We start from the raw sequence: 24,260 nt of genomic DNA, 5'->3' as shown, positions 1-24,260 counted from the left end.
AGTTGGTGTAAATAAATGCCTGCAAACTTGATGAATGCTGTTTTTGTGTCTCCTTATGCTCTGCCAATATTATGTGGCCCCTAGTGAGAATAAACTTTACATCCTGAAAGTAAACTCCTGCCTATCCACACAACTTTTTCAGCACAGAGGACACCAAGCCCATCAGGGCTGTATGATATTCAGATTAATTTGCAGTTTGCATGGCCTTCTGATTTCATGGACATCAAGTGATTCACATTTTTTAAAAGGTGTATGGCTACTGCAGCTACTACTCCTTCAGATAGCGAGTCCAAGACAACTGGCTGTAAGCAGTTCTCATCTCCTCTTCATTAATCTGCTCTCTGTTAAACCTGTCTGCCAAGATAAGTAGTCTCTTTTGAGGCTTTTTATAATTTTATCCTATTAGCTTAGATCCAGTTCTGAAAGCCTTGTAAATCTTTTTTCTGTTTACTATCTAGTGGCATCATGTCCTTGTTTTTAGTGGCTAGTATTGTATGTTGAACTCTTAACTAGGCTCTGCAGTCTTCTGTATATTTCTAGCAAGACCTCCAGGATTTTCTGTTCTGTGCTAAGGATTGGCATGATATATATGTAAAATGTGTTTGCCATAACCAACTTTTGCTGCCTTCAGCGACTTCATCTGTTTTACAATTATTGGATTTCTACCATTCAGTGTGTATCCATTGCCTCTCCATCTCTATCCCCATGTACTGTTGACTACATGCAAACATCTCTCAGGAATGAATCCTCTCAGGTTAAGGAGGGGAATAAATAGTTGACAGTTCAGGCCGAGACTGGTAGCCTCCAACTTGATGGCAGGAATATTGATTTCTCTTACTTCCTGTAACTACTCCCCCCCCCCCCCCTCTCTTTTTTCCATTCCCCATTCTGGCTACCCATTCATCCCTTCTCACTGCCTGTAACAACCTCCTGGTTCCCCTCCTTTTCCCCCTTATTTTCTATGGTTCACTGTTCTGTCCTGTTAGATTCCTCCTCCTTCAGCTTCTTGCCTCTTGCATCACCTAGCCTGTTACTTCATCTCATCTTACCTCTCACCTGGTCTTCCCTATTACCTGCTAGCTTGCACTCCTTCCCCTTCACATGAAATATAAATCTTCTGAAATCCTGGGTGGACACAAATTTCTTGAAATATCTTTATGTATCTGTTCACATGTCTTTTAAATGTTGTAATAATCCCTCACATCTACCACTTCCTCTGTGGGGAAGAAGCTCCCTTCTAAATGTTTCTCCTCTCATTTTAAACCTACGCCCTATAGTTTTGGACTCCCCTAACTATTCACCCTGTCTATGACCTTCATGACTTTACAACTCCTTTAAGGTCATCCCTCAGTTTCCTGCATTGCAGGGGAAACAGTTCTAGACCCATATCCAGCCTCTCAATATAGCTCAAACTCTCCAGTCCTGGTAATATCTTTGTAAACCTTTTTTTTTTGCACCTTTGCAGTATAATGACATCCTCCCTATTATAGTGCTGCCAGATCAGTACACACTTTAAGTACCCTGTCTTGCTACAGAAGCTTCCATAAAAGCCCTTCTCTTCTGTCCTTGTCTGTGTTCTTTTACAAGATGCTGATTTCCAAAGGTTATTGCATTGGGAACAAATTGCCTTATGCTTTCAGTAATTCAGTAAAATGCTACAGAAACATTACTGTATTTATGAAAATACATAGGAATGGAAAGTTTTCTTTGATTTAATATCCTGTTTATTTTAAATTACAGTAATATTGCCAGGCAAAACCTCTTCAATCAATGAAGGATGGGTTTCCACACAATGGGGATCATCAGATGACAACCCCAAACCTCACCCTGTGGCTTCACCGAAAGCTATTACCAAACCCGTTACACGAACTGTGGTGGATGAATCGGAGACATTCTTCAATGCCTTTCTGAATTCAACAGATACTGCAATTATAGAGCAAACTTCAGTTGTGTCCAAGCCCCCAAGCAAATCCCAACTGCCCAAAGAAGTAGAGGCAACGTTGACTATTCATCTCACGGAATCTGTTGAGTTAAATGTGCCAGAAAAGGCAAATTCCACTGAGGACTCAACAGCTGTACCTCAGGAAGTACACAATGATTCAGAGGTCACGGGTCAGTTGAGTGATCACCAGCTGCTTAGCAGAAAGGCTAAAAGTCCCAAGTCTCTCGAAAGTGCGGAGCCACAGAATAAAGATGAGGTAAAGTCTATTGTGGCAAGAGATGAGCATGCGCCTGTAACTTCTGAAGTAATCAAGCCAAATGCATTGGTTGCCTCTCGGGTCGAAAAGGGGCAGAAAAATGCAGAAAAATCTGCAAGCCCGCCTGACAGTCCATCAAAATCCCGCACTGCTTCTGCGAAGGATTCACTTCTGGAAGCAAAAGAGCAAAAATCTGAGGACCGGCAAAGTAACACGCCCTCTCCCCCCATTAGTACATTTTCATCAGGGACATCGACTACCAGTGACATTGAGGTATTGGACCATGAGAGTGTGATTAGTGAGAGTTCAGCAAGTTCTAGACAGGAAGCTGTAGATTCAAAGGCTAATCTGCATTTGATGCAGACATCCTTTCAGTTGCTGTCAACGTCAGCCTGTCCTGAGTATCATAATCTGGATGAATATCAGAAACTTACTGAGAGCTGCAGTTCCTCAGATGCTTTTGAGAGAATAGATGCTTTTAGTGTGCAGTCGTTAGACAGCCGGAGTGTGAGTGAGATCAATTCCGATGATGAAACTTCAGGTCGAGGATGTAATGTGGCCTCAGGATCGCTTACTCAGACCATCTATAATGGTTCGTCAGCTGGTGTGCCAGTGAAGAATGTTGAAGAGACCAGAAGCGATGCTCAGAAAGAGAGCTTACTGGATGAAAGTGAGATGGAAGAGAGCACGAGGGATGCTCAGAAAGAGAGCGTACTGGATGAAAGTGAGATGGAAGAGAGTGGCCGAAGTGCCACACCAGTGAACAGTGATCAGCCGGAGGTCCTGCCTGTACTTAGTCTGACGGAAATTGAGAATCAAAATGTAGAATGTACAGTACTTAACCGGCCAATGAAAGGAACTGCTGAAGATGAATGCCAACCCAGTAGTAAATCTGAAAAATTTCATTTACAGCAGGTAAACTTATTCATGATATATATCATAATTTTACATGGTAATCTTGATGTTAAAATATTTATGCAGACTTGAATATAGAATTACATTAGAGCCACAATATAGGACCAGAATTAGGCTATTTGGTCTATCTAGTCTTCTTCACCATTTCATCATGGCTGATCCAATTTTCTTCTCATCCCCAATCTCCGGCCTTCTCCCCGTATCCCTTCATTCCCTGACCAATCAAGAATCTATCAATCTCTGCCTTAAATATACATAAAAGACTTGGCTTCCACAGCTGCCTGTGGCAAAGTATTCCACAGATTCACCACTCTCTGGCTAAAGAAATTCCACCTCATCTCTGTTCTAAAATGCCCTCTATTCTGAGGCTGTGTCCTCTGTTCTTAATTACAGTGTGAGTACAGGTTATAGTTCTAAAGATTCAATTTTGCTTTCCTTCTAGAGTTCCAATATTTTGCTAAAAGTATTTTCCCTGAGAGCAGATATGCTTTAAAGATGACAATGTGACACTCTTAGTTTAGATTTGTAAGATAAAATATCTGGAATTTGATGAACCAATGTCCTTTTTACTTAATCTAGGTCATTACCAGTTGAGGTGCAGATAGAATTCAGTCTCTTCTCCATCCCATGTTCCACAGGTTGTCCTGCAGCATCTTTTTCCCATAATCTGATTAGTAAAGATTCTGTCCAGTTAAGATCTAATTGCGCAGGCAAAGTGATCCTGAAATGAGATAGTGAACGTCGGCTGAGATAGTCTTTGAATTATGCTCTTCACTTTGGCTGATTACCAGCCCTTGACGATAAAGCATTGTTTTGAAATTCTGTCCTGCCCAGATTTGCTTGCTTTATATTGCTAAAGCTGGTTTTGAAGATGGAATATTATTCATATTTATCCTTTGATGGTCTTCAGATTATTGATGACTTGACAGACAAGTTGGAAAAGAGAGAATCGCAATTGTTGTCTGTTAGCAAAGATAAAGCTGCATTGGAGGAGGCAATTGATAACCTGAAAGAGTAAGTAAGGTTCATTAACTTGCTCTTGCTTTAGATGTACAAGGTTACAGTACAGGCTACTCGGGGTGATAGAAGAAAACACTTCCCAAAAAATCATATTCTTTTTATACAGACGTGTGTATAATTCTTAGGCACATATATATAGCTAGAGTGCTTAAGACTTTTGCACAGTACTGTAGTAATTTTGTATGTTGCATTGTAGTGCTGCAGCACAAAAAAAACGAATCTCAGGACATATGTAAATGATGATAGATCTGACTCTGATATGAGTATTATTGACTAGGTGTGGGAAGTGGGCAGGGAGAGGGGAGAGCGGGAAGCACCTGAGAGAAATTCTGTAATGATCAATAAATCAATTGTTTGGAACCAAATGACGTTGCTTCGTTTCTCAGTGTCCCACGCCTCTCCTGTGTCACTGCACCCTCACAACACCCTCCTTGCAGAATTACAAAGTCGCTTCCTGTTTCACATTGAGAAATAGAGTACTGTGCTGTTGAAAGTACAGGAGTGGAATGAACAAATTCTTAAATTTGGCTTAATTGATTTATCTAAGATTTTGAAATTATGTCAAAGGCGACAATAGGATATTTTCTTTGTATTCATAACAATTTTATTCGTTTTGTGTTCCAGAGTATATCTTTCATTTTAAATGTAAACATTTGTATAGATAGGCTATAAAAATATTTTACTTGGGCATTAAGTCAGCACTTCTAGTAACCTCTAGTAATTCTTATTTTTATTCAATATTTGATCCTTTCTGCCACTATTGAGGACTCGTAAAGCAAAATCTTCTGGTTGTGGGTATTTCTTATATTTCAGTTACTTGGGATATTAAAAACACTGATAATTGTGATAAAATAGTGGTAAGGCAGAATAAGGAATCAAAGTCAGATTTAGGTTTTGTTCTATATGTGAATCATAGTTCTCGATTCTATCCACCATTAATGCAAGAGTAATGCTTTGCTAAAGTACCTGCAAATGTAGAAAAAAGATTGCTTTAGTGTTTGAGTCCAATTTATAGAAGGTAAAAATTACCTTTTGCAAGTAAAGTCCATTTATTTAACTGCTATCTTTCAGTTTTGTCTAGAAGGTAAGGTGTGGATATTTTTGGCTAAATTTCATAGATTCGATTAACCAATGAATTTGTATTTTATAGCTACATACAAATACACTGATTTAATTTTCCTTTTATGTGGTAACAGCCATCAGTCTCTATTCTGAATGATTTCAATAAATGTTTGTTAGCACACTAAAGTTCTTTATTTTCTACGTATGAAGTGAAATGATCAGACTAAAGGAAGAAAGCACCAGTATCTCATCTCTAAAGGACGAGTTCACTCAGCGCATTGCAGAATCTGAGAAGAAAACCCAACTTGCTTGTAAAGAAAGGGATGATATTAAAAAAGTAAGCAGAGTTGTTACTATTGCTTGAATTTTCTTGTGTTGAAATCTAGAAGTCCACATTTAAGTTTTAATTGAAGTAAAGTATAACCATATAATAAAGATGGAGAGGAAATACTGTAATACAGTGGCTGCTTGGGTATCTAGTGCTTCACTAACTGCTGTGTGAGGGAATTGTTGGGCTAAAGGAGGGACAGCTTAGAGGCTGGGCCAATGCAGGGAGCTTGCTGTGGGGGAAACTCTGGGAGGACGCTCTTGTAGATTTAAAGGCTGGTCAGGGCAGACAATAGGATAGTGCTGAGGGGCTGCATAGGCTGACCTTTGGCAGAACAGACTGAGTCCTTGGGATGAGGCTGGGCAATGCTGAGGAAACAATTATGGTAAATTACTCTGGCTGCCCAGGCTGATGTTGGCATGACTCTCAGGAAGTGAAAGGCTGATAACGGATTTGTACCAAGGAGCACCTAGGCTGACGTTGAGATGCTAGGGGACACTTGGGTGGATGTTGGGGACAATCTGACTGATACAGGGCATCATTAAGGAACGCTCAATGACACTGGGGCCATGCTCGAGGTTCCCCAGTGCTGGTGTAGGCTTAGTCAGTGCATTTGTCAAGTGCAGTATGTGCCAGGTTATTGAGCTTTAACTATCCTATCGCTTATATTCCCCCCCCCCCCCCCCCCATTTCTTGTAAATTTAGGGTTGCAGGAGTAGCTTTGAGCACAGACCTCTAAATAAGTAAAAGTATTTAGTTGAAATGGAAATGATATTTAAAAGAATGTTGAAACTTATGATTAAGAACTTATGGAGACGGTTTCAATGTTAAATTTACTATTTTTTTCCTACAATTTATGAGCATTTAGGAATTAAAAGTACTGAAGGCGGAGCTGGCTACACGATTTACTTCAAATGAAACAGCAGATCTGGTACGAGAGAAGGATGAACAGATCAGAGGACTATTGGAGGAGGGTAGGAAAAATGCGATTAAGATTTTACAGCAGAATCACAATGTATATATATGTAATATCCCAAATACTCACATTCCAAACATCAGAGAAAGATCATTGCTTGAAATCCTGAAAGTATTACAAAATCTGATACTTGTACTAATGAAATAATGCAGCATTCTCTAATCTTTTAACATTGTTGTTTCTTTGCTACTGACTGGAAGTCGGATATATTAACATTGAGCGAACCGATGCGATTTGTTTTGAGAGCTCTTTTATAACAAGCTTTATCATGGGTCTTTAGCATGAGCCCAGTTTGGTAGCAACCCGAGTGTTTGATTGTTATTGAGATTCTTTTTGGTGTACTGCTTAAATGAGCAGGAAGAGATATCTACTGTGTAACACCAAAATTTTGCTGTATCACAATAAAATGATGCAAATACTTATTGTATAATTTCACAAGCTCATTTTGGTTACTTATTCTGTATATACAGTGGCATGCAAAAGTTTGGGCACCCCTGGTCAAAATTTCTGTTACTGTGAATAGCTAAGCGAGTAAAAGATGACCTAATTTCCAAAAGGCATAAAGTTAAAGATGACACATTTTACTATTTTAAGCAAGATTGCTTTTTTATTTCCCTCTTTTACAGTTTCAAAATAACAAAAAAGGAAAAGGGCCTAAAGCAAAAGTTTGGGCACCCTGCATGGTCAGTACTTAGTAACACCCCCTTTGGCAAGTATCACAGCTTGTAAATGCTTTCTGTAGCCGGCTAAGAGTCTTTCAATTCTTGTTTGGGAGATTTTCGCCCATTCTTCCTTGCAAAAGGCTTCTAGTTCTGTGAGATTCTTGGGCTGTCTTGCATGCACTGCTCTTTTGAGGTCTATCCACAGATTTTCAATGATGGTTGGGTCAGGGGACTGTGAGGGCCAAGGCTAAACCTTCAGCTTGTGCCTCTTGAGGTAGTCCATTGTGGAGCTTGAGGTATGTTTAGAATCATTATCCTGTCGCGAAAGCCATCCTCTTTTCATCTTCTGCTTTTTTACAAATGGTGTGATGTTTGCTTCCAGAATTTGTTGGTATTGAATTAATTCTTCCCTCTACCAGTGAATTGTTCCCTGTGCCACTGGCTGCAACACCAGCCAAAGCATGATCGATCCACCCCGTGCTTACCAGTTGGAGAAGTGTTCTTTTCATGAAATTCTGCACTCTTTTTTTTTCTCAAAACATACCTTTGCTCATTGCGGCCAAAAAGTTTCATTTTAACTTCATCAGTCCACAAGATGCATCAGGCTTGTTTAGATGTTCGTTTGCAAACTTCTGACACTGAATTTTGTGGTGAGGACACAGGAAAGGTTTTCTTCTGATGACTCTTCCATGAAGGTCATATTTGCGTGGGTGTTGCTGCACAGTAAAACAGTGCACCACCACTCCAGAATCTGCTAAATCTTCCTGAAGGTCTTTTGCAGTCAAATGGGGGTTTTAATTTGCCTTTCTAGCAATCCTACAAGCAGTTCTCTTGGAAAGTTTTCTTGGTCTTCCAGACCTCAACTTGACCTTCACCATTCCTGTTAACTGCCATTTCTTAATTACATTACGAACTGAGGAAACGGCTACCTGAAAACGATTTGCTATCTTCTTATAGCCTTCTGCTTTGTGGGCATCATTTATTTTAATTTTCAGAGTGCTAGGCAGCTGCTTAGAGGAGCTGATGGCTGCTGATTGTGGGACAAGGTTTGAGGAGTCAGGGTATTTATAAAGCTTTGAAATTTGCATCACCTGGCCTTTGCTAACGATGACTGTGAATAAGCCATAGTCCTAACAAGCTAATTAAGGTCTGAGACCTTGGTAAAAGTTACCTGAGAGCTCAAGTCTCTTGAGGTGCCCAAACTTTTACATGGTGCTCCTTTCCTTTTTTCCCCACTCTAAAATTGTACAAAACAAAAAAAATACACTAATCTTGCTTAAAATGTTGAAAAGAATGTTTCATCTTTAACTTTATGACTTTTGGAGATCAGTTCATCATCTACTCACATAACTATTTACAGTAACAGAAATTTTGACCAGAGGTGCCCAAGCTTTTGCATGCCACTGTATGTCAGTTGATCGAAACATTATAACTAAATATGCACCCATATGTAGTGCGCATCTGTAATTTTCATCTTTATTTGGACATGTAAATGTGGCAAAGAAGGGAATAAATAAAAGAAAATTGTTGCTGTTCAGGTCCATTGCTTTTGACACGGAGAAAAAGAGTAATTAGACTTCATTTGCATTTTGCTTTTGTTAGAAAATTACTTAAAGTATTTATTTAAGTTTTGTTACGAATTTCCGTAACTGGATCACTTACCAGCAAAGATAGAGAGGTCCGTTGAAGTCTGATGGTACTATTTTTAAAAGTATTTATTGATAAAGGGCACAAAAATAAGATTAATGCAAACATACAGATAATATACATCGTCAATACTAAATCTAAGTGTGGGTATAATTATAACCAATAAGAAATAGCTCTATTGTTGTCTAGGGGTCGATGTATTGTCTGATGGAAAGATAACAGTCACTATCAGTTCGTTCAAGCTGCAGTGTTGTTTGGTTTAAAAGTGATGCGGTTTAAACTTGCCCCAGGTCGTTTATGATGCCAATCCGTTGAGTCAGGGGAGCGGGCTTCCCCGTTGTTAGCTAAAAGCTGTTTTCCGTGGTTCCAGCCACCAATTCCAGCCACGGAATCGAACGCAAGTGGCTTCCTTCAGATGACTTCCTGCTGTTACGTGGTCGCTTAACGTTTCTTCTGGTGCGTCTGAAGGGGTTGTTCCCCAGACCCTCTTTTATACTTCCTCACGGGGTCTCCGATGTTAATCAGGTTGGGATGATGCAATCCCTCAACCAGCCCACTCTGGTCATCCCCTGAGGGGCTTCAATGAATAGTACAGTACTCAATACACAACTTGGTCTTCCGGAGACAATGGCCATGTCCCGTAGCTTTACACCGCCGGGGAAATGAGGCATTTTGCACGTCCCACTCTCATTTCCTAGGCCCATTGACCCAACCCACCGGTGATCTTGCGATTCTCACAAAGGAGGGGGCTACGGACATAACACCCCCTTTCTTCAAGGCGTTTTTTACCATCGGAAAAAAACGAATACAGAGTTTCACAGGGTGTTAGAATCTAACAACACCACCAAAGTTTTTTTTCTACAGAGTAATACAGTGATACATTCACTTCAGTATCTAAACAGTTAACGATTACAGTGTCACTTTCTTCAATACCTTAACATCGTGTCTTGTAGCATCAGAGTTCAATTTAATAACCGCCTATTTTTATTTCTTTCCTTCAGCAACAACTCTAAGGAGGTGTGATCTCAGCTTCCGTGCATCTACAAAAGTTTATGGAACTACAAATCTTTCTGTCATTTTCAAACTGAACAGGCAGGCTTCAAGGGGATTGTCTTTATTATTCACAGGCTGTGTCGAAATCCCATACTACTGGCTTTGCTATTTAAACATGGCGTTCCCATTAACCCTCGCCTCGTTTCCAGGTCCTTCCCACGTGGGGAGCTTGGGTAATGTGGCGAGATATAGGAATTATTTTATCAACACCGTGTCCCAACCTTAGACCATCTTCTGAATTTCCACCCCACTCTTTAATGTTACACAGGTGGTTAACCCTCTCGTCAGGACCTTTCAGGCTACGTGTTTCTCGTTCGACCGCTTTGCTTAAGCAGCATTTCAAATTCTGCCTCTTCACACCCCATTGTGGAATAACAATAGCGTGGGGGGCCCCGTCACCTTCCGGCTGAATCGGTAAGCGATCGGCAGGGTTTAAAATTTCTTCATTCGTTTTGGGAACTATAGATTTCCCGTTTCCTTCAATGATAATATTTATCTCCCCATTTGTGAACTCCGCGTTGACTTTCAGCACACCTTCGAGCACACACACCTGGGAACTCTCACTTCCCACTATTACCAAGGTTAACCCTTTCTTCACTGAACCAAGTCTATCTGACCCACAAGGACGGCCGTCTCGATCCACTGAATCAAATACCTCAGACTTTTTCTGAGCTCCGTTGCTAGGTTCAGTACCACGTGCATCCCCATCTTGGACACACTCAAACGGGATATTGGCCTCTTCCAGGCTTTCAATACCTGTACCCTTTTCAAATTCTACGTTTCCCTGATCCTCCCAGGTACTCTCTGGGCAACTCCCTTCCGGAGTAAACTCAACCCCACGGGCTGAAACAACCTCATCTGCCAACCCAGCAGACTTCTTCAAGGCAAGTGCACCCTTTTCATCACCCTTGTCCTCATTTCATTATCGGGAACACCTTTAGAATTTTCAACCTCTTCAAACAGTTCTGCCAAACCAGACAGATCATCCCTGTCCAACTCTGGACTTCTTAACCGCTCTATTGGTTCCTCATCTTTATTTTCTGCCTCTAGGACCTTTCTCCTTGCTAAGGGCAGATCTACCTCTGCTCCCTTACCCTCTTTCACTTTACTACTCTTCATTTTACCACCCTCTAAACCCTCGTGGTACAGGGTCGGTAGAAACGTCTCGGCCAAATCAAAACTGGCCAGATTTAAACTGCTCTCATTCTCAGCTGCCTCTCTCGGCAGGCTGCGAGTGACCGCGCATGCGGGATAGATCTTGGAATCTAGGGGCGGGGCCACTGCACTCGCTGGTTGGCGGGTCGGCAGCATTGCCGACCAAACCTTACCACCTGCTAAATCGTTACCGAGAAGGACGTCTGCGTCAGTTCTCGGGAATTCTGATCGCACCCCTATTTCAACTGGTCCAGAGACGAGCTCACAATTCATAATGACCTTATGTAAGGGAACCATTTCTGTTCCTTTACTTATTCCCTTCACAGCTACCATCCTCGTCTTGCGACCAAACTCTAGTACCTTACTGCTGATAACGACAGCTCAGCCCCTGTGTCTCTCCAGATCCGTATGGGAACTGGTGTGTCCCCCTCCCTCACAGACACGGTTCTGTGTGACAGACAAGTCTCAGACCCTTCTTGTACTCTGTCTACCTGGGGCTCTCTTGTCGATTTACTGATTACCACGGCACATCTGATAGGGACTGCTGCTGTCCCTTTTCCTGTTTCTTTACTTGGAGCAAAGCACCGAGATGCAATATGCCCCCCCTTCCACAATTAAAACAGGTCAAGCCCGGAAATCTCTGGCCGTCTGGCCTTTACCCCTCAACCTTACCACTAGCTTCCGGCAGGACCGCTGCCTCAGCCGGCGGACCTTCTCGATCGTTCCCCCGGTCTCTCTGGGAACTTTTATTCGAGGAAAACTTTGTCTTGTGGGTTAGGGCATATTCATCGGTGAACCTAGCAAATTCCGAGATGGACTTATGCGGCTTCTCATTCAAATACGTCCGGATATCCTCCGAAACACAACCTTTAAATTCCTCAATCAGAATTAACTCCCTGAGATGCCCATAATCCTCTTCCATTCTCTCTGTGGTGCACCACCAGTCCAAGAGCACACCCTTCTCATAGGCAAACTCGGTATACGTCTGATTCCACCCTTTCTCTAAATTTCTAAACTTTTGTCTATATGCCTCAGGTACTAGCTCATAACTCCGGAGAATGGCCTCCTTTACTTTGTCATAACTCTCCTCCTCCATGGCCTACGCCGTATATGCCTGCTGTGCCTTCCCCTTTAACACACTTTGTAACAGCATCACCCACTGACCTCTGGGCCACTTCTGATTCACGGCCACCTTTTCAAAAAGCAAGAAATAACTATCCACATCCGTCTCCTCGAACGGAGGTACTAACCTCAACTCTCGACTAACATTGAACAGCTCCTCTCGGTGTGACCCCAGAACTCGTGGCTCCTGCCATAACTTCAACATCTCCAAGTCATGTTTCCTCTGTTTCTCTTTTTCATCTGCTTCCAGCTGTTTTAACCTCATTTCATGCTCTCTCTCTCCCCCTCTCCCCCTCCCCCTCTTGCTCTCTCTCTCGGCTGCCTCCAGCTGCTTTAACTTAATTGCATGTTCCAACTTTAATTTCTCCAACTCTGACTGAGCCGTCCCACTAGTGGGTGCCTCTTCAGGGATATTTTCCAATACCTCATCTGTAAACACATTCTTCCCAAAATAATACTGAGTTAGTGCCCTTCGCACCTCCCACTTTTTCATTGACAACCTCACCCCAGCGAGGTTTAACTCCTTCGCCAAATTTATCAAGTCCGATTTGGAGGCCACCTCCAGCGCCTCCAGAGTCGGGTTTTCTATAAATTCACCCACGTCCATCTTTGCTGCTTTCCCGTCTGGCTACCCGCGTAACCAGATCCAAGTTTTGGACTTACAATCCCGATTCACTGGCCTCCCAATTTGGTGTCAAATCCCAAGACGAGAACCCCAACTTTGTTACGAATTCCTGTAACTGGATCACTTACCAGCAAAGATAGAGAGGTCCGTTGAAGTCTGATGGTACTATTTTTAAAAGTATTTATTGATAAAGGGCACAAAAATAAGATTAATGCAAACATACAGATAATATACGTCGTCAATACTAAATCTAAGCGCGGGTATAATAATAACCAATAAGAAATAGCTCTATTGTTGTCTAGGGGTTGATGTATTGTCTGATGGAAAGATAACAGTCACTATCAGTTCGTTCAAGCTGCAGCGTTGTTTGGTTTAAAAGTGATGCGGTTTAAACTTGCCCCAGGTCGTTTATGATGCCAATCGTTGAGTCAGGGGAGCGGGCTTCCCCGTTGTTAGCTAAAAGCTGTTTTCCCGTGGTTCCAGCCACCAATTCCAGCCACGGAATCGAATGCAAGTGGCTTCCTTCAGATGACTTCCTGGTGTTAAGTGGTCGCTTAAAGTTACTTCTGGTGCGTCTGAAGGGGTTGTTCCCCAGACCCTCTTTTATACTTCCTCAAGGGGTCTCCAATGTTAATCAGATTGGGATGATGCAATCCCTCAACCAACCCACTCTGGTCATCCCCTGAGGGGCTTCAATGAATAGTACAGTACTCAATACACAACTTGGTCTTCCGGAGACAATGGCCATGTCCCGTGTAGCTTTACATCGCCGGGGAAACGAGGCATTTTGCACGTCCCACTCTCATTTCCTGAGCCACTTGACCCAATCCACCGGTGATCTTGCGATTCTCACAAAGGAGGGGGCTACAGACGTAACAGTATTATTTTGGTTGCTTGAAATAAGAAGTCAGAAAACATAATTTATATTCAATATACCATTCATGGTTTCAGGAGAGAAGCTCTCGAAGCAACACTTGCACAATTCAAACATAATAAAGAAACTAAGGATGAAAGAAAAAGAACATGAGACACTGATTTCAAAACAGAGCAAGAAGACAAAAGAACAAGAGGAGGAAATTAAGCATCTACAGCAGGTGAGAGAATGAAATTCATACTGACCTTAAAATGGTCTCAGAATATTAAAATATTGCTTCCAGCAACAACATAACTACTTTTGAAATACCACTTCATTTTGTATTAAGTCTAAGGGTAATGTTTTGGTCAGGCCCTGACAACCTCTCTTTTATAGCGTTACGGTCTGTTTGTATGCAGTGGTTAATAGCATAATATATATTTCAGAAAAGTGAGCAATTTAGTTTGAAAGTTATAACAGTTTAGTAGCTTACGTTTAATGACTAGTTCTATATACATTAGTCTAAATGGGAGTTTTCTTTCATTTTTTTGTTGCAGGTACTTGATGGTAAAGAAGAAGTGGAAAAACAGCATCGAGAGAATATCAAGAAGTTGCATGATGTGGTAGAGAGACAAGAAAAAGAGATTAGCAAATTTCAAATGAACTTGGATGAGCTTCAAGAAAATAATCGGAGCCTTCAGTCTGCACTTGACAACTCATACAAGTAAGAGTAGGATACATGATTTACATTTCATACTTGAAGGGCTGGAAGAAAATAGTTAAACATTATTTTTAAGTCTGTTTTTAATTTTTAATTTTTATTATTTTTAAGCACAGGATATATTAAAGTGAACAGCTACTTATTGAATACTGTTTTGCTTACCATTTTGCTTTAGGGTTTCAGGTTGCTGTATTTCACACCTAAATGAGGAAGAGCCCATTCCTGTGCTCTGCAGACAGTAATTTGGTAGAAGTCCCTCCTCTCTTTCCAAGAGCACGAGTTGATTTTTAACAGCAAATTTACTAATTCTGTAGTTTTTATCGTTGGGAGCTAGTTTCACATGATGGACCTGGCCAGGGAATTTTGGCTACAATATGTAATCCTGTTTCCAGTTTTTGTTCACTGGAGTAGAGCTTGTTGTTTATGCAGAATTGGCTTAATTTAGGAGGAACTAACTATTAAGTTTACTCAGCCACGCTCCTTGGTTCAGAAAACAGCTTTGAATTTCTGAGGCTGTTTCTGATTTACACTTGTTTTCTCTTTTAAAGGTTTTTAGTAATTTCTCTTGACATTGATTTTTATTATTTTCAGGGAGCTTGCTGAACTACATAGGGTAAACGCAGCTAAAGATAGTGAAGCCCAGGAAGCAGCTCTGAGTCATGAGATTAAAACCAAGGAGGCACTGTCAGTGGCTCTGGAGCGAGCCCAGGAAGAGGCGAGGCAGCAACAGGAGGCGCTAGCGGTTCAAGTTAGTGTCATTGTTATAGTGCTTATTCTTGCATTAAATTTGGTTAATTGAACTTCCTGAAAATGCTTTTGATTAAAATTACATGGTAGACTACTATAATTTATTAATTTAACAATATTCACAGTGACTGTAAGCACAGGAGGGGGATCCGGCGTGGTCTTTTGCTGCTGTGGCACATCCACTTCAATGTGTTGTGCCTTTAGAGATGCTCTTTGCTGTTGTAATGCGTGATTATTTGAGTTATTGTTGGCTTCCTGTCACCTTGAACCTGCCTGACCATTCTCCTCTGACCTATCCCCAGTCTGATGCTTGGTCTGAACAACAGCGGAACCTTTTGACCGTGTCTGCATGCTTTTATGCAATGAGTTGCTGCTATACAATTGATTAGACGTTTGCATTAATGAGCAGATATACAAGTGTACCTAGTAAAGTGGCCACTGAGTGCACAATGCATAATATGACAAATTTATGTATCTATCAAAGTACATGTATGTCACCATATAAAACCCTAAGATTCGTTTTCTTGCAGGCATACACAGTAAATCTAAGAAACATAATAGAATCACTGAAAAACCGCACACAATTAGGCAAACAGCCGGTGTGCAAAAGACAAACTGCAAATTCAAAATAAATAAATAAACAAGCAAACAGTAAATGTTGAGAGCATGAGATGCAGAGTCCTTGAAAGTTCAAATAACAGCAGTGGCTACTGAACAGGTGGTACTTGTTCACCTTCTGTTTTTCATAAGGTTTATAGGTCCCACCCCAGGTTATGGCAGTGTTCTGTTCCTTTGAACTGTTGACCTGGACCACCTGCAAATTGGAATGGCAGAAGATGCCTGCAGCCCCACTATAACTAGCAAATCCATTCCTCTTGTCTCTCAAATGCATGTTTATATCATAAGCTGGAAAGGACTGGTATATTTTATTATAAATTGTTGTGTATAATTGTTATTTTCTAAAATATTTAAATCTGTATCAATTTTTATAAATAATACTGCATCCTCAGTTATAAATTATACATTTCAGTTTCTAGACAGTCTGTAGGGGAAAAAAACCTTGAATGTTATGCTTCGTATTGTCTTGCATAGTTCATATATTGCATAGTGTGTTAATCTGGTTATTTCTGGCTGGTATATAGGTGGCAGATCTTAGGCTGGGTCTCCAACGGGCTGAACAACAGCAAGCCAGGAAGGAGGACTACTTGCGTCAAGAAATTAGTGAACTTCAACAGGTATTCATTATCACTGTATATTTATGAAATCAGGTTTGGATGATTTAGAAGGAGACAACTAGGAAGAAAGCAAGCTCAGTTCATTTTTTACTTTGGCCATAATTTTCCTGTCAAATTAAACATATTTACAGGCTGAACCAAACATCTTTATACATATAGCAAAAAGTTCTTCGATTGATCTCATTATTTACACAGCAGCAAGCTTAGCCTTCGTATCTCTGGATTAGAATAGGTGAAAATTAGTTATGTGTACTCCAGATTGCTATTATAATTCCATATTGGCTAAGGAGGCTTTGATCTGCCGAGGGCAGGGGGTAGTGGGTTGGGTGGAGGAGGTGTCAGGTTATTCTATGAAGAGCTATATTTAACTGGTAGTTAGATACTTCAATCTTCTTGGCATGCAACCTATTTGACCAGAGTGTCGTAATATATAACCCATTATACAATATTTTGATTTCCAGTATTAAAATGAATTATAGCTTTGTGTTGCAATTTCTTCACTTTTCTCTTGCCCATGTAATCTGGGCCATTCAATCCATTTAGATTATTTATAACTGTAATTACATATTAGTTCACATTTTGTTTATCTGACGAGACTAAAGTACCCCATAAGGTAAATATTTTTAATGTATGAATTTTAAAGAGACTTCAGGAAGCAGATAATCGAAACCAGGAGTTAAGCCAAAGTGTTACATCTGCAAGCAGACCACTTCTGCGACAGATTGAAAATCTACAGGCCACGCTTGTGGCGCAGTCAGCAACTTGGGAAAAATTGGAAAAAAACTTGTCTAATCGACTAGGTAACTAACAATATTACGCATGCATTGAGCTTATTTTCCAGTCAACTACTTGAATTGTATTTGTTAAATCTTTAAGGAATGCCAATAGATTTTCTATGTAATTGTTCATTGGCTTTGATGCAATATGTTTAATTTGCTTTCTACATGTACTTTCCCTGTGCCATCAGATTTCTGAATGATCCATGAACACTACCTTATTATGCCTTTTATTTGCGCTATTTATTTTGTAGTTTATAGATTTGTCTTTCCACTGTGACTGTCAGAAAACACATTACAAATCGTATGTCAGTGATAATAAACTCCAATTCTGATAGCTGGAAGAAATTTAATCCAGATCTTAAGTTGCAGCTTTCAACTCTACTGCCTGAACTGCTAAGTATTTGATGTGTTTCTCTCATTATACAATTGCTGTAGACTGGAGAAATTTGATTTAGTGGAAAATATTTGAAAAGAACAATTTTGTATTTCATTGTTGAATAACAAAATTTTAAAATATTTGGAATAACTTCTTGGGAGAAGCAAAGAATAATTAACACTACAATATTAAAATGAATGCCATTTGGTCCATCAAGCTAATTCTGATTTTATTTTCTCATGAATCTGCTAGCATAATCTATCTTTGCTACTTGCTAAGTTGTTTAATAATCGTATCCAATCTAATTTTGATGGAGATCATGTGGTACTTCGGGAGGATATTTTTTTAAATGCCATTCAAACAATGCCAAATAATTGCTGCTGCTTCATTTCTGCTATGTTAAAGCTAATAATGTTTTGGAAAGTACTCTGATATACAAATTAAAAGCTTTGGGATCAGGAAGATCTGTCCCAGCATCACTGTGATCAGTCCAACACATTTGTTTAATTATATGCCTAGTTCACTTCCTGCAAGCAGCAGCTTGTTTTTTTGCAGATGAACTACCTTGAAATGGCAAATGTACTTTGAAATACTTGGCATGCAGAGTGTTGGTTGAATTTAGCTGCTGTTCCAATCACTAGCAATGTTTTGCCATGTTTAAAAGTGAACGTGAAGAAAATGTGCACTTGATGGTTGTAATAGTTGCATTTTAGATAACAGAAAAAGTTATTTTAAGTAACTAACGCTTTCATGTACAGTAATAAGTAAAGTTTGCAGTTTATTACCCATGGAGATGTTAATGCACCAAAAAAAAATCTTTCTCTTTGTTAGCTGATGGTCAAGCTCAGCTTGCAGCTGCTGTAGAAAAAGAGCGGACAGTCTCTGAAGAACTGCTTTCTCTTAGAATGCAAATCTCTTCACTGGATTCACAAAGCAGCTTATTGCGTCAAGAGAAAAGCAGGTTGCTAGCTCAGTTGGAGTCGGAAAGAGCCAGGCTTGAAAAGACTGAAGATGAAAATAGCAGGTGAGTAAATTGCTAATTTAATTTATAATTAGAAAAATTGGGATATTTAAAGTGGCATCCTGAATCTTGTGCCTTAAATAGTCTTTTGTAGATTTTAAATATTTTAGTTCTGGCATTTATGGCAATTTTGATAATTTACTATGCATTTGTGCTTAAGTATTTTATTAATTTCCTCTTTTAGTAATTATCAATACTACCAATCAATAGAAACATTTTTTTTGGGCTATAACTTGAAACTATTTATTATTCAATGCTCTCTGTTCCTATTTTAATTGAGTTAATTCTGTATGCTTGGTAGGTAAACATTACTGCCTGAAAATGTATTCCTTATTGACTAAGTGAATAATAAATTGATTCTTATTACAGTATTTTTTCCACTCCTATTCTTTAAATTGAGAATCCATTCTGTAATTGACTGTCAAGAAGTGGCATAATACCCATCTCTGGTGTGGCCAATCTCCTGTACTAAATTTGATCACAACCTTGCTGTTATGCTCAAGTCATTGTTGATGTATTAAGCTGTGCTGTTTGTCTTAACAATCCTTTATGCCGGTTTTTAAAGATCTGTATATCTATGCTACTCTATTGTTCATCTGCCCTTCTCGTTAATAATATATACAGGTACTGATATTTATGTACCATCAATTAAGAGGAAGGCTAGATCAAAAAGAACTCGAGCACTCCATCTATCCATTAGGTACATTAGTCTTCCTCAACAAATACTGTCCAGCAATTTTCAGTCAATACTTATTATTTTTATTAGTTCTAATCAACCTGAGAAATTCTTACTTTCCACTGATGTTCTCTGACCTTTTATGGATTGTCAATGTTTTCTGTTTTTCTATTACCCAAACTCTTCCTTCCACTGCATCTTCCACCTTGGAACTACTTTTTCTGACAATACCATCTTCTATATCACTGTTCTTGTGCCTTTCATTTTCCTCAGCTTATGTTTACACTCTACTGTGTTTTCTGTGGTCCCCGATAATGCAATCTCATTTCTCACATCTGACTCCCAGACAACAATAGGGTGTTTCCTTTGTCTTTGCCTTCATCTCCATAATCCGTTTTCATCTCCAGCACCTTCCCCCACCCCCCCACCACACCTCACGTTCTGAAGTGTCTAATTGTACTCTGCCATTGGTTCACTCATTTGTCATCTATAATATAACTGTTCCTCTTCCCAAACCACCTATCCATGCACGTGCCAAACACTCTTCAAATGGAAAAAATCATTTACTATACTTTTTTCGATATTGGGAAATATAAACAGGTTGGAAAGTGATTTGCCAAACTTTATTTACTCAGTAGTTGAGTGTTTCTCCATTTGGGGTGAAAAATCTAAATTATATATACTTGAGTAAATTCTCAAACACGATAAAATTTGCGGATGCTGGAAATCAAAGTAATACATACAAAATGCTGGAGGAACTCAGCAGGCCAGGCAGCATCTATGGGGGGGAGAAAAGTAAACTGTCGACGTTTTGGTCTCAGCCTGAAATGTCGACTGTATACTCTTTTCCATAGATGCTGCCTGGCCTGCTGAGTTCCTCCAGCTTTTCATGTATAACATAAATCCTCAGTTTGATTTTAGTTGACTTTAGCTGAAGATGGTTTTATCCCAGTTACTGCTTCATAATTGAAATGTTAAGTTGCATTTGAAACAAAAATGTTTATATTTTTCCAGGAAGAACCAAAATCAATAGATTTTATACTGATAATGTGAAATAAATTAATTTTAAAATGTTTGCCTGATTTTAGACAAACATACATGTCATTGTTTTTTTGGTTTGTATGGATGTTTCCTATATTAATCCAAATAGTGCCACCAGTTGGATCTACATAGTAGTTTATATTTTCTTGTGCCTGCCTGTAAACAAACATTTCAGAATCAGGTTTCGTATGTTGTGAAATGTATTAATGTTGCACCAATCATACAGTGCAAAACTTGATAAATATAGAAAAAAGCAGAATACAGTATATGTATGTGTTTGCGTATATGTATATGTGTGCATATTAAATAGATAAGTTAAAATAAGTAGTGCAAAAATCAGAAATAAATACAAAAAAAAGGCAGAGATGTAGTGTTCATGGATTCAGTGTCAAAAGGTAGGGAATCCCTGCTCTAATTCTTGTAGTTGGAGTCAGGGTGCTCTCAAGTAGTGATTAGTCTTTGTGGCAGTTCCTAGTGCCCAGTCTATAAACATCCTTGAAAGCCTTTTGACAGCTCACTGCCTTCAAAAGCATTTCAACTGCATTTAAATGTTTCTGATGATCTAAGCCTAAAATTGATTCAAAATAATTAAATACATATTAAAGGAAGTTAAAAACCAATTTATAGTTATTTGAAGCATTGAGATGAAGTGAAATAAAAAGCAAGTCACTTAGTTTTTCCATTAATTTATGTAACAGAGACTTTTTGTACTTCTGCAGTAATAAGCTGGGAAATGTGCTGAATTCAGTTATTTTCCATGGGCAAAAATAATTACTAATTTGGATATAGGAGCTTGCAATGTGACAACAGGATTTACAGATGTAAAATGTGTAATAAGACTGAAAAATTTGCATATTAATAACGTATTCATGCAACATCTTGTACAAGTCTGGATTTGATAACTAAACTGCTCTATTACATGCTATTAGTATAGATACAGATGAGTTTAATTATTGGAAAATAAGCACTTAATATTTTCAGGAATCGGGTGGCTTTTGACAATCTGAAGTCTGAATACATTAAGGCTCTTGAAGAATCAAAAAAGGAAAAGGTAACAAAAAACTCATTTATTTAATTAGTCTGCTGGACTATTGTCTTTCAATCCAACTCATGATATTTTCTCTTATTAGAATGCCCTGAGTAAACAGTTGGAAGTGGAAAAGTTGAAAGTTGAACAGGAAAGGAAAAAGGCAATCCTTGCACAAGATGCATTAAAAGAGAAGGTATTTAGCTTAAAAATTCTAATTAGATCTCATTAGTATGGAATTGCTTCCGTGAGTTAGACATGTTCGCATAAGAATTACATTGCTTGACATGTTTTGTAATCTCAAGTTTTGTTTCTTTCAAAGGAGCGGAAACTACTTACTAATCAGGGACCAGAGGCTTTGACCGTCACCCCAACTCTCTCTCGATCCAGTTCTGTTAGTGGTGCTGAGATGGCAATCTTACAAACCTCCAGCCATTCCCAGGTAGGAATGTCTAATTTTCCAGCACTGGTATGAAAGGGAAGCTGGCGAAATGGCTAGAAAGATTCTGGAAATCAAAGAAAAGAATTTCAAAGTATCCAAGTAGGGACTGAGAAAATGGAAAATACCGGGTCAGAAATGGTGCAAATGATCTCAGCAAGGTTCACTTATAATCAAAGCATGTATCCATATACACCTCTGAAATATGTATTCTCCAGACAGCCATGAAAGTCTTTCAGAGAGAAACATCAAACTCCCCTGTACAAAAAAAGAATGGCATCCTGATTATCAACATTCCCCCCCCCCCAAAAAAAAACCCAGTACGACAAAACAGAAAAGGAATGGGCAATTAAAGAAAAAATATAAAAACCATAAGTCTGAAAAAAAGTCAACAGTCCGTAAACTTAATAGTCCAATCCATAAATGCAGAACCACAATACCATCCTACATTTGTACAATATCACCAACATTCTCCGAAAGAGATGGACGCGACGTGAGGCAGAGAGGCCTACCTGCCTGCCATAGCATGACCCAGAGTGCCACAGCTGCACTGTTGTGTCATAGAGAGACATCAAACTCTACATAATGATGATGAGCATTGGAAGCAGCCAGAGATCTGTCTGAAAACTGAATTCTGGAAAGGGATAGTGGCAGTCTCACAACCTCTTGTTTTTTCTAAGAGTGGTTTTCTTAGAATTCTCTGCAGAGGGAAATAACATTCCTTGTTGGAAAGAGGCTGTATTCGCTTCCAGCAGGGCAACGAGAACTCTCATGGGGGAAAATCGCATGCTTGAGGCCAATATGGTATGCCTCTAATGGGGTTAGGTAATCAGTCACGGGCAGTGTGGACGTTGCTAATTTTAACTGTTGTATTAAACCATTCAGGAAATGTGAAGCTTTATGGTAGATTCATTTTTCGTGGTTCAGTGCAGCATTGGTGAGTTTACAGTGGTGAGGTAGAGGATGTTAATGATCCTTGTAGACAGAATACCTGTAAGCAGAGTCACAATAAATGACAAAGGCGGATAGCATTTAAACATTTGTTAGTGTTGTAATACAAACCTGGACTGAGAAAGAAAATGAAAAATAGTGTCATTTATGATTCTTGGAGTAATTTGTATTTCTGGCCAAGTATTTGATACATCTTTGGTTGGATACTTGCTGCCCGTTTTGCTGCTAGCATTTGGGGCAGCAATGAAAGTCCTTCATCTCTGGCGGTATTCAGGACTTCCTCTATCATGTCAGTAGTTGCCTCTCAGTTTTCATTACTGTCAGTCATGCAAGTCCCAAGTGGAGACTCAGGAATACCATTGCACTCATATGTAGAAGGATTCTTCATTGCTGTTTCTGTAACAATTTTTTTAAAAACCAGTAAGTGTTAGCCCCGAGCTGAATCTCCCCAACCTGGAGGACCGGAGGGCCACTCTTAGACTGGCCTGTGCACTTTGACCTGTTTGACATGAGTAACCCTACAAAGAGCCAAAGCCTAAAGTCATGACTCTAGCCAACATTGCTCTCTGGGTCATTAAGGCACACAAGCTTCCAAACCATGACAAGGTTGCGGTCCTCTTGGAGATATGGTAGGATGCTATACTAAAACTCGTAATTTGCTATCTGGTCAGTTGGAAATTCTGATGTTTTACCATCTGGCTCTCAAGGGCCACGTTTCCTGCATTTCCTTTAAATGAATTGGGCTCTTTTTCCTGCACTCCCTTTCCACATAATCACTTAAAAATTTATAATACCACTGTGTATGATTTTAAAGGAAAATGGTTGGGGTATAAATAAGAGTAATATCTAATATTCCAAAAAAAAGTCTGGCAGTCTCATGGCAACAATACCCTGAGGGTGCTGAATTATTGTTTTACTGTAACATGTCTAGTCAAAAATAATGTCTGGTGTACTCACAAGGCCTTCTGAGTGCCTAATTGGCATCATTTATTTTAGCAACATCAAAGTAGTTCATTCATTTGCTTCATTAAAATATTTTAGGGATTTGTGCTTGTCAACTGTCTTCAATAATTTACCTAATTTCTTATTTTAGGCATCTGATACTGATTTTAGGCATTCTGATACTGTTGTGCTTTAATGTGGGAAAAACTTACTTTAATGCATATCTGCAAATAATGGCGTGTAAAATATAATGAAATATTTCCTCACTGGCAAAAATGTTTCAATAAGGCTTCTACTATTCTGCATTTAAAAGACTTAGGATGAATGCTTCTAATTTTAAGATGTTCAGTTTGATTCCTCATGTTTGAGGCTATAGCTCACCTATATGCTATTAAAACCCCATTGCAAACCTGTCTTTAACATGTCATTGAGTGGAATTTGGATATTAAAAATGCTGAGAAGCACTTAAGAGAATCTGATGTTTCAGCAGCTTGGAGAAGACATAACAGCACTAGACAGCTGGTGTAGTAGAGAAGAATGGCAGTAATAATCTTGCTTGTTTTGCACTGTGAAGCTAGTGTAAATTCTGATTTTGTTTATTGTGGTCTAATGTGAATTATGATGTCACAAACTTAGCAAGTTTCCGTTAAATCCACATAATTCATTGGACATCTTGAAATATTCTTTAA

At 39.4% G+C, this 24,260-nt stretch overlaps 1 protein-coding gene across 1 annotated transcript in view; it reads left to right on the top strand.

Annotated features, from left to right (window-relative positions):
• The window catches only part of tmf1 (TATA element modulatory factor 1), a 37,663-nt gene that overhangs the window by 3,488 nt on the left and 9,915 nt on the right, over positions 1–24,260 (top strand). Inside the window, exons 2-14 of the mRNA XM_059944295.1 lie at positions 1,741–3,113; positions 4,024–4,127; positions 5,406–5,532; positions 6,392–6,497; positions 13,715–13,857; positions 14,174–14,340; positions 14,929–15,085; positions 16,227–16,319; positions 16,963–17,119; positions 18,306–18,498; positions 21,194–21,263; positions 21,343–21,435; positions 21,562–21,681. Of these exons, the coding sequence (XP_059800278.1) occupies positions 1,741–3,113; positions 4,024–4,127; positions 5,406–5,532; positions 6,392–6,497; positions 13,715–13,857; positions 14,174–14,340; positions 14,929–15,085; positions 16,227–16,319; positions 16,963–17,119; positions 18,306–18,498; positions 21,194–21,263; positions 21,343–21,435; positions 21,562–21,681 (2,903 nt within the window). The remainder of the gene's footprint in view (positions 1–1,740; positions 3,114–4,023; positions 4,128–5,405; positions 5,533–6,391; positions 6,498–13,714; positions 13,858–14,173; positions 14,341–14,928; positions 15,086–16,226; positions 16,320–16,962; positions 17,120–18,305; positions 18,499–21,193; positions 21,264–21,342; positions 21,436–21,561; positions 21,682–24,260) is intronic.

Source organism: Hypanus sabinus, chromosome 19 (genome assembly GCF_030144855.1).
Source record: "Hypanus sabinus isolate sHypSab1 chromosome 19, sHypSab1.hap1, whole genome shotgun sequence".
In the NCBI taxonomy this organism is placed as follows: Eukaryota; Metazoa; Chordata; class Chondrichthyes; order Myliobatiformes; family Dasyatidae; genus Hypanus; species Hypanus sabinus.
The sequence above is the reverse complement of the archived record's forward strand: the minus strand, read 5'-3'. Positions and strand labels throughout refer to the sequence as shown.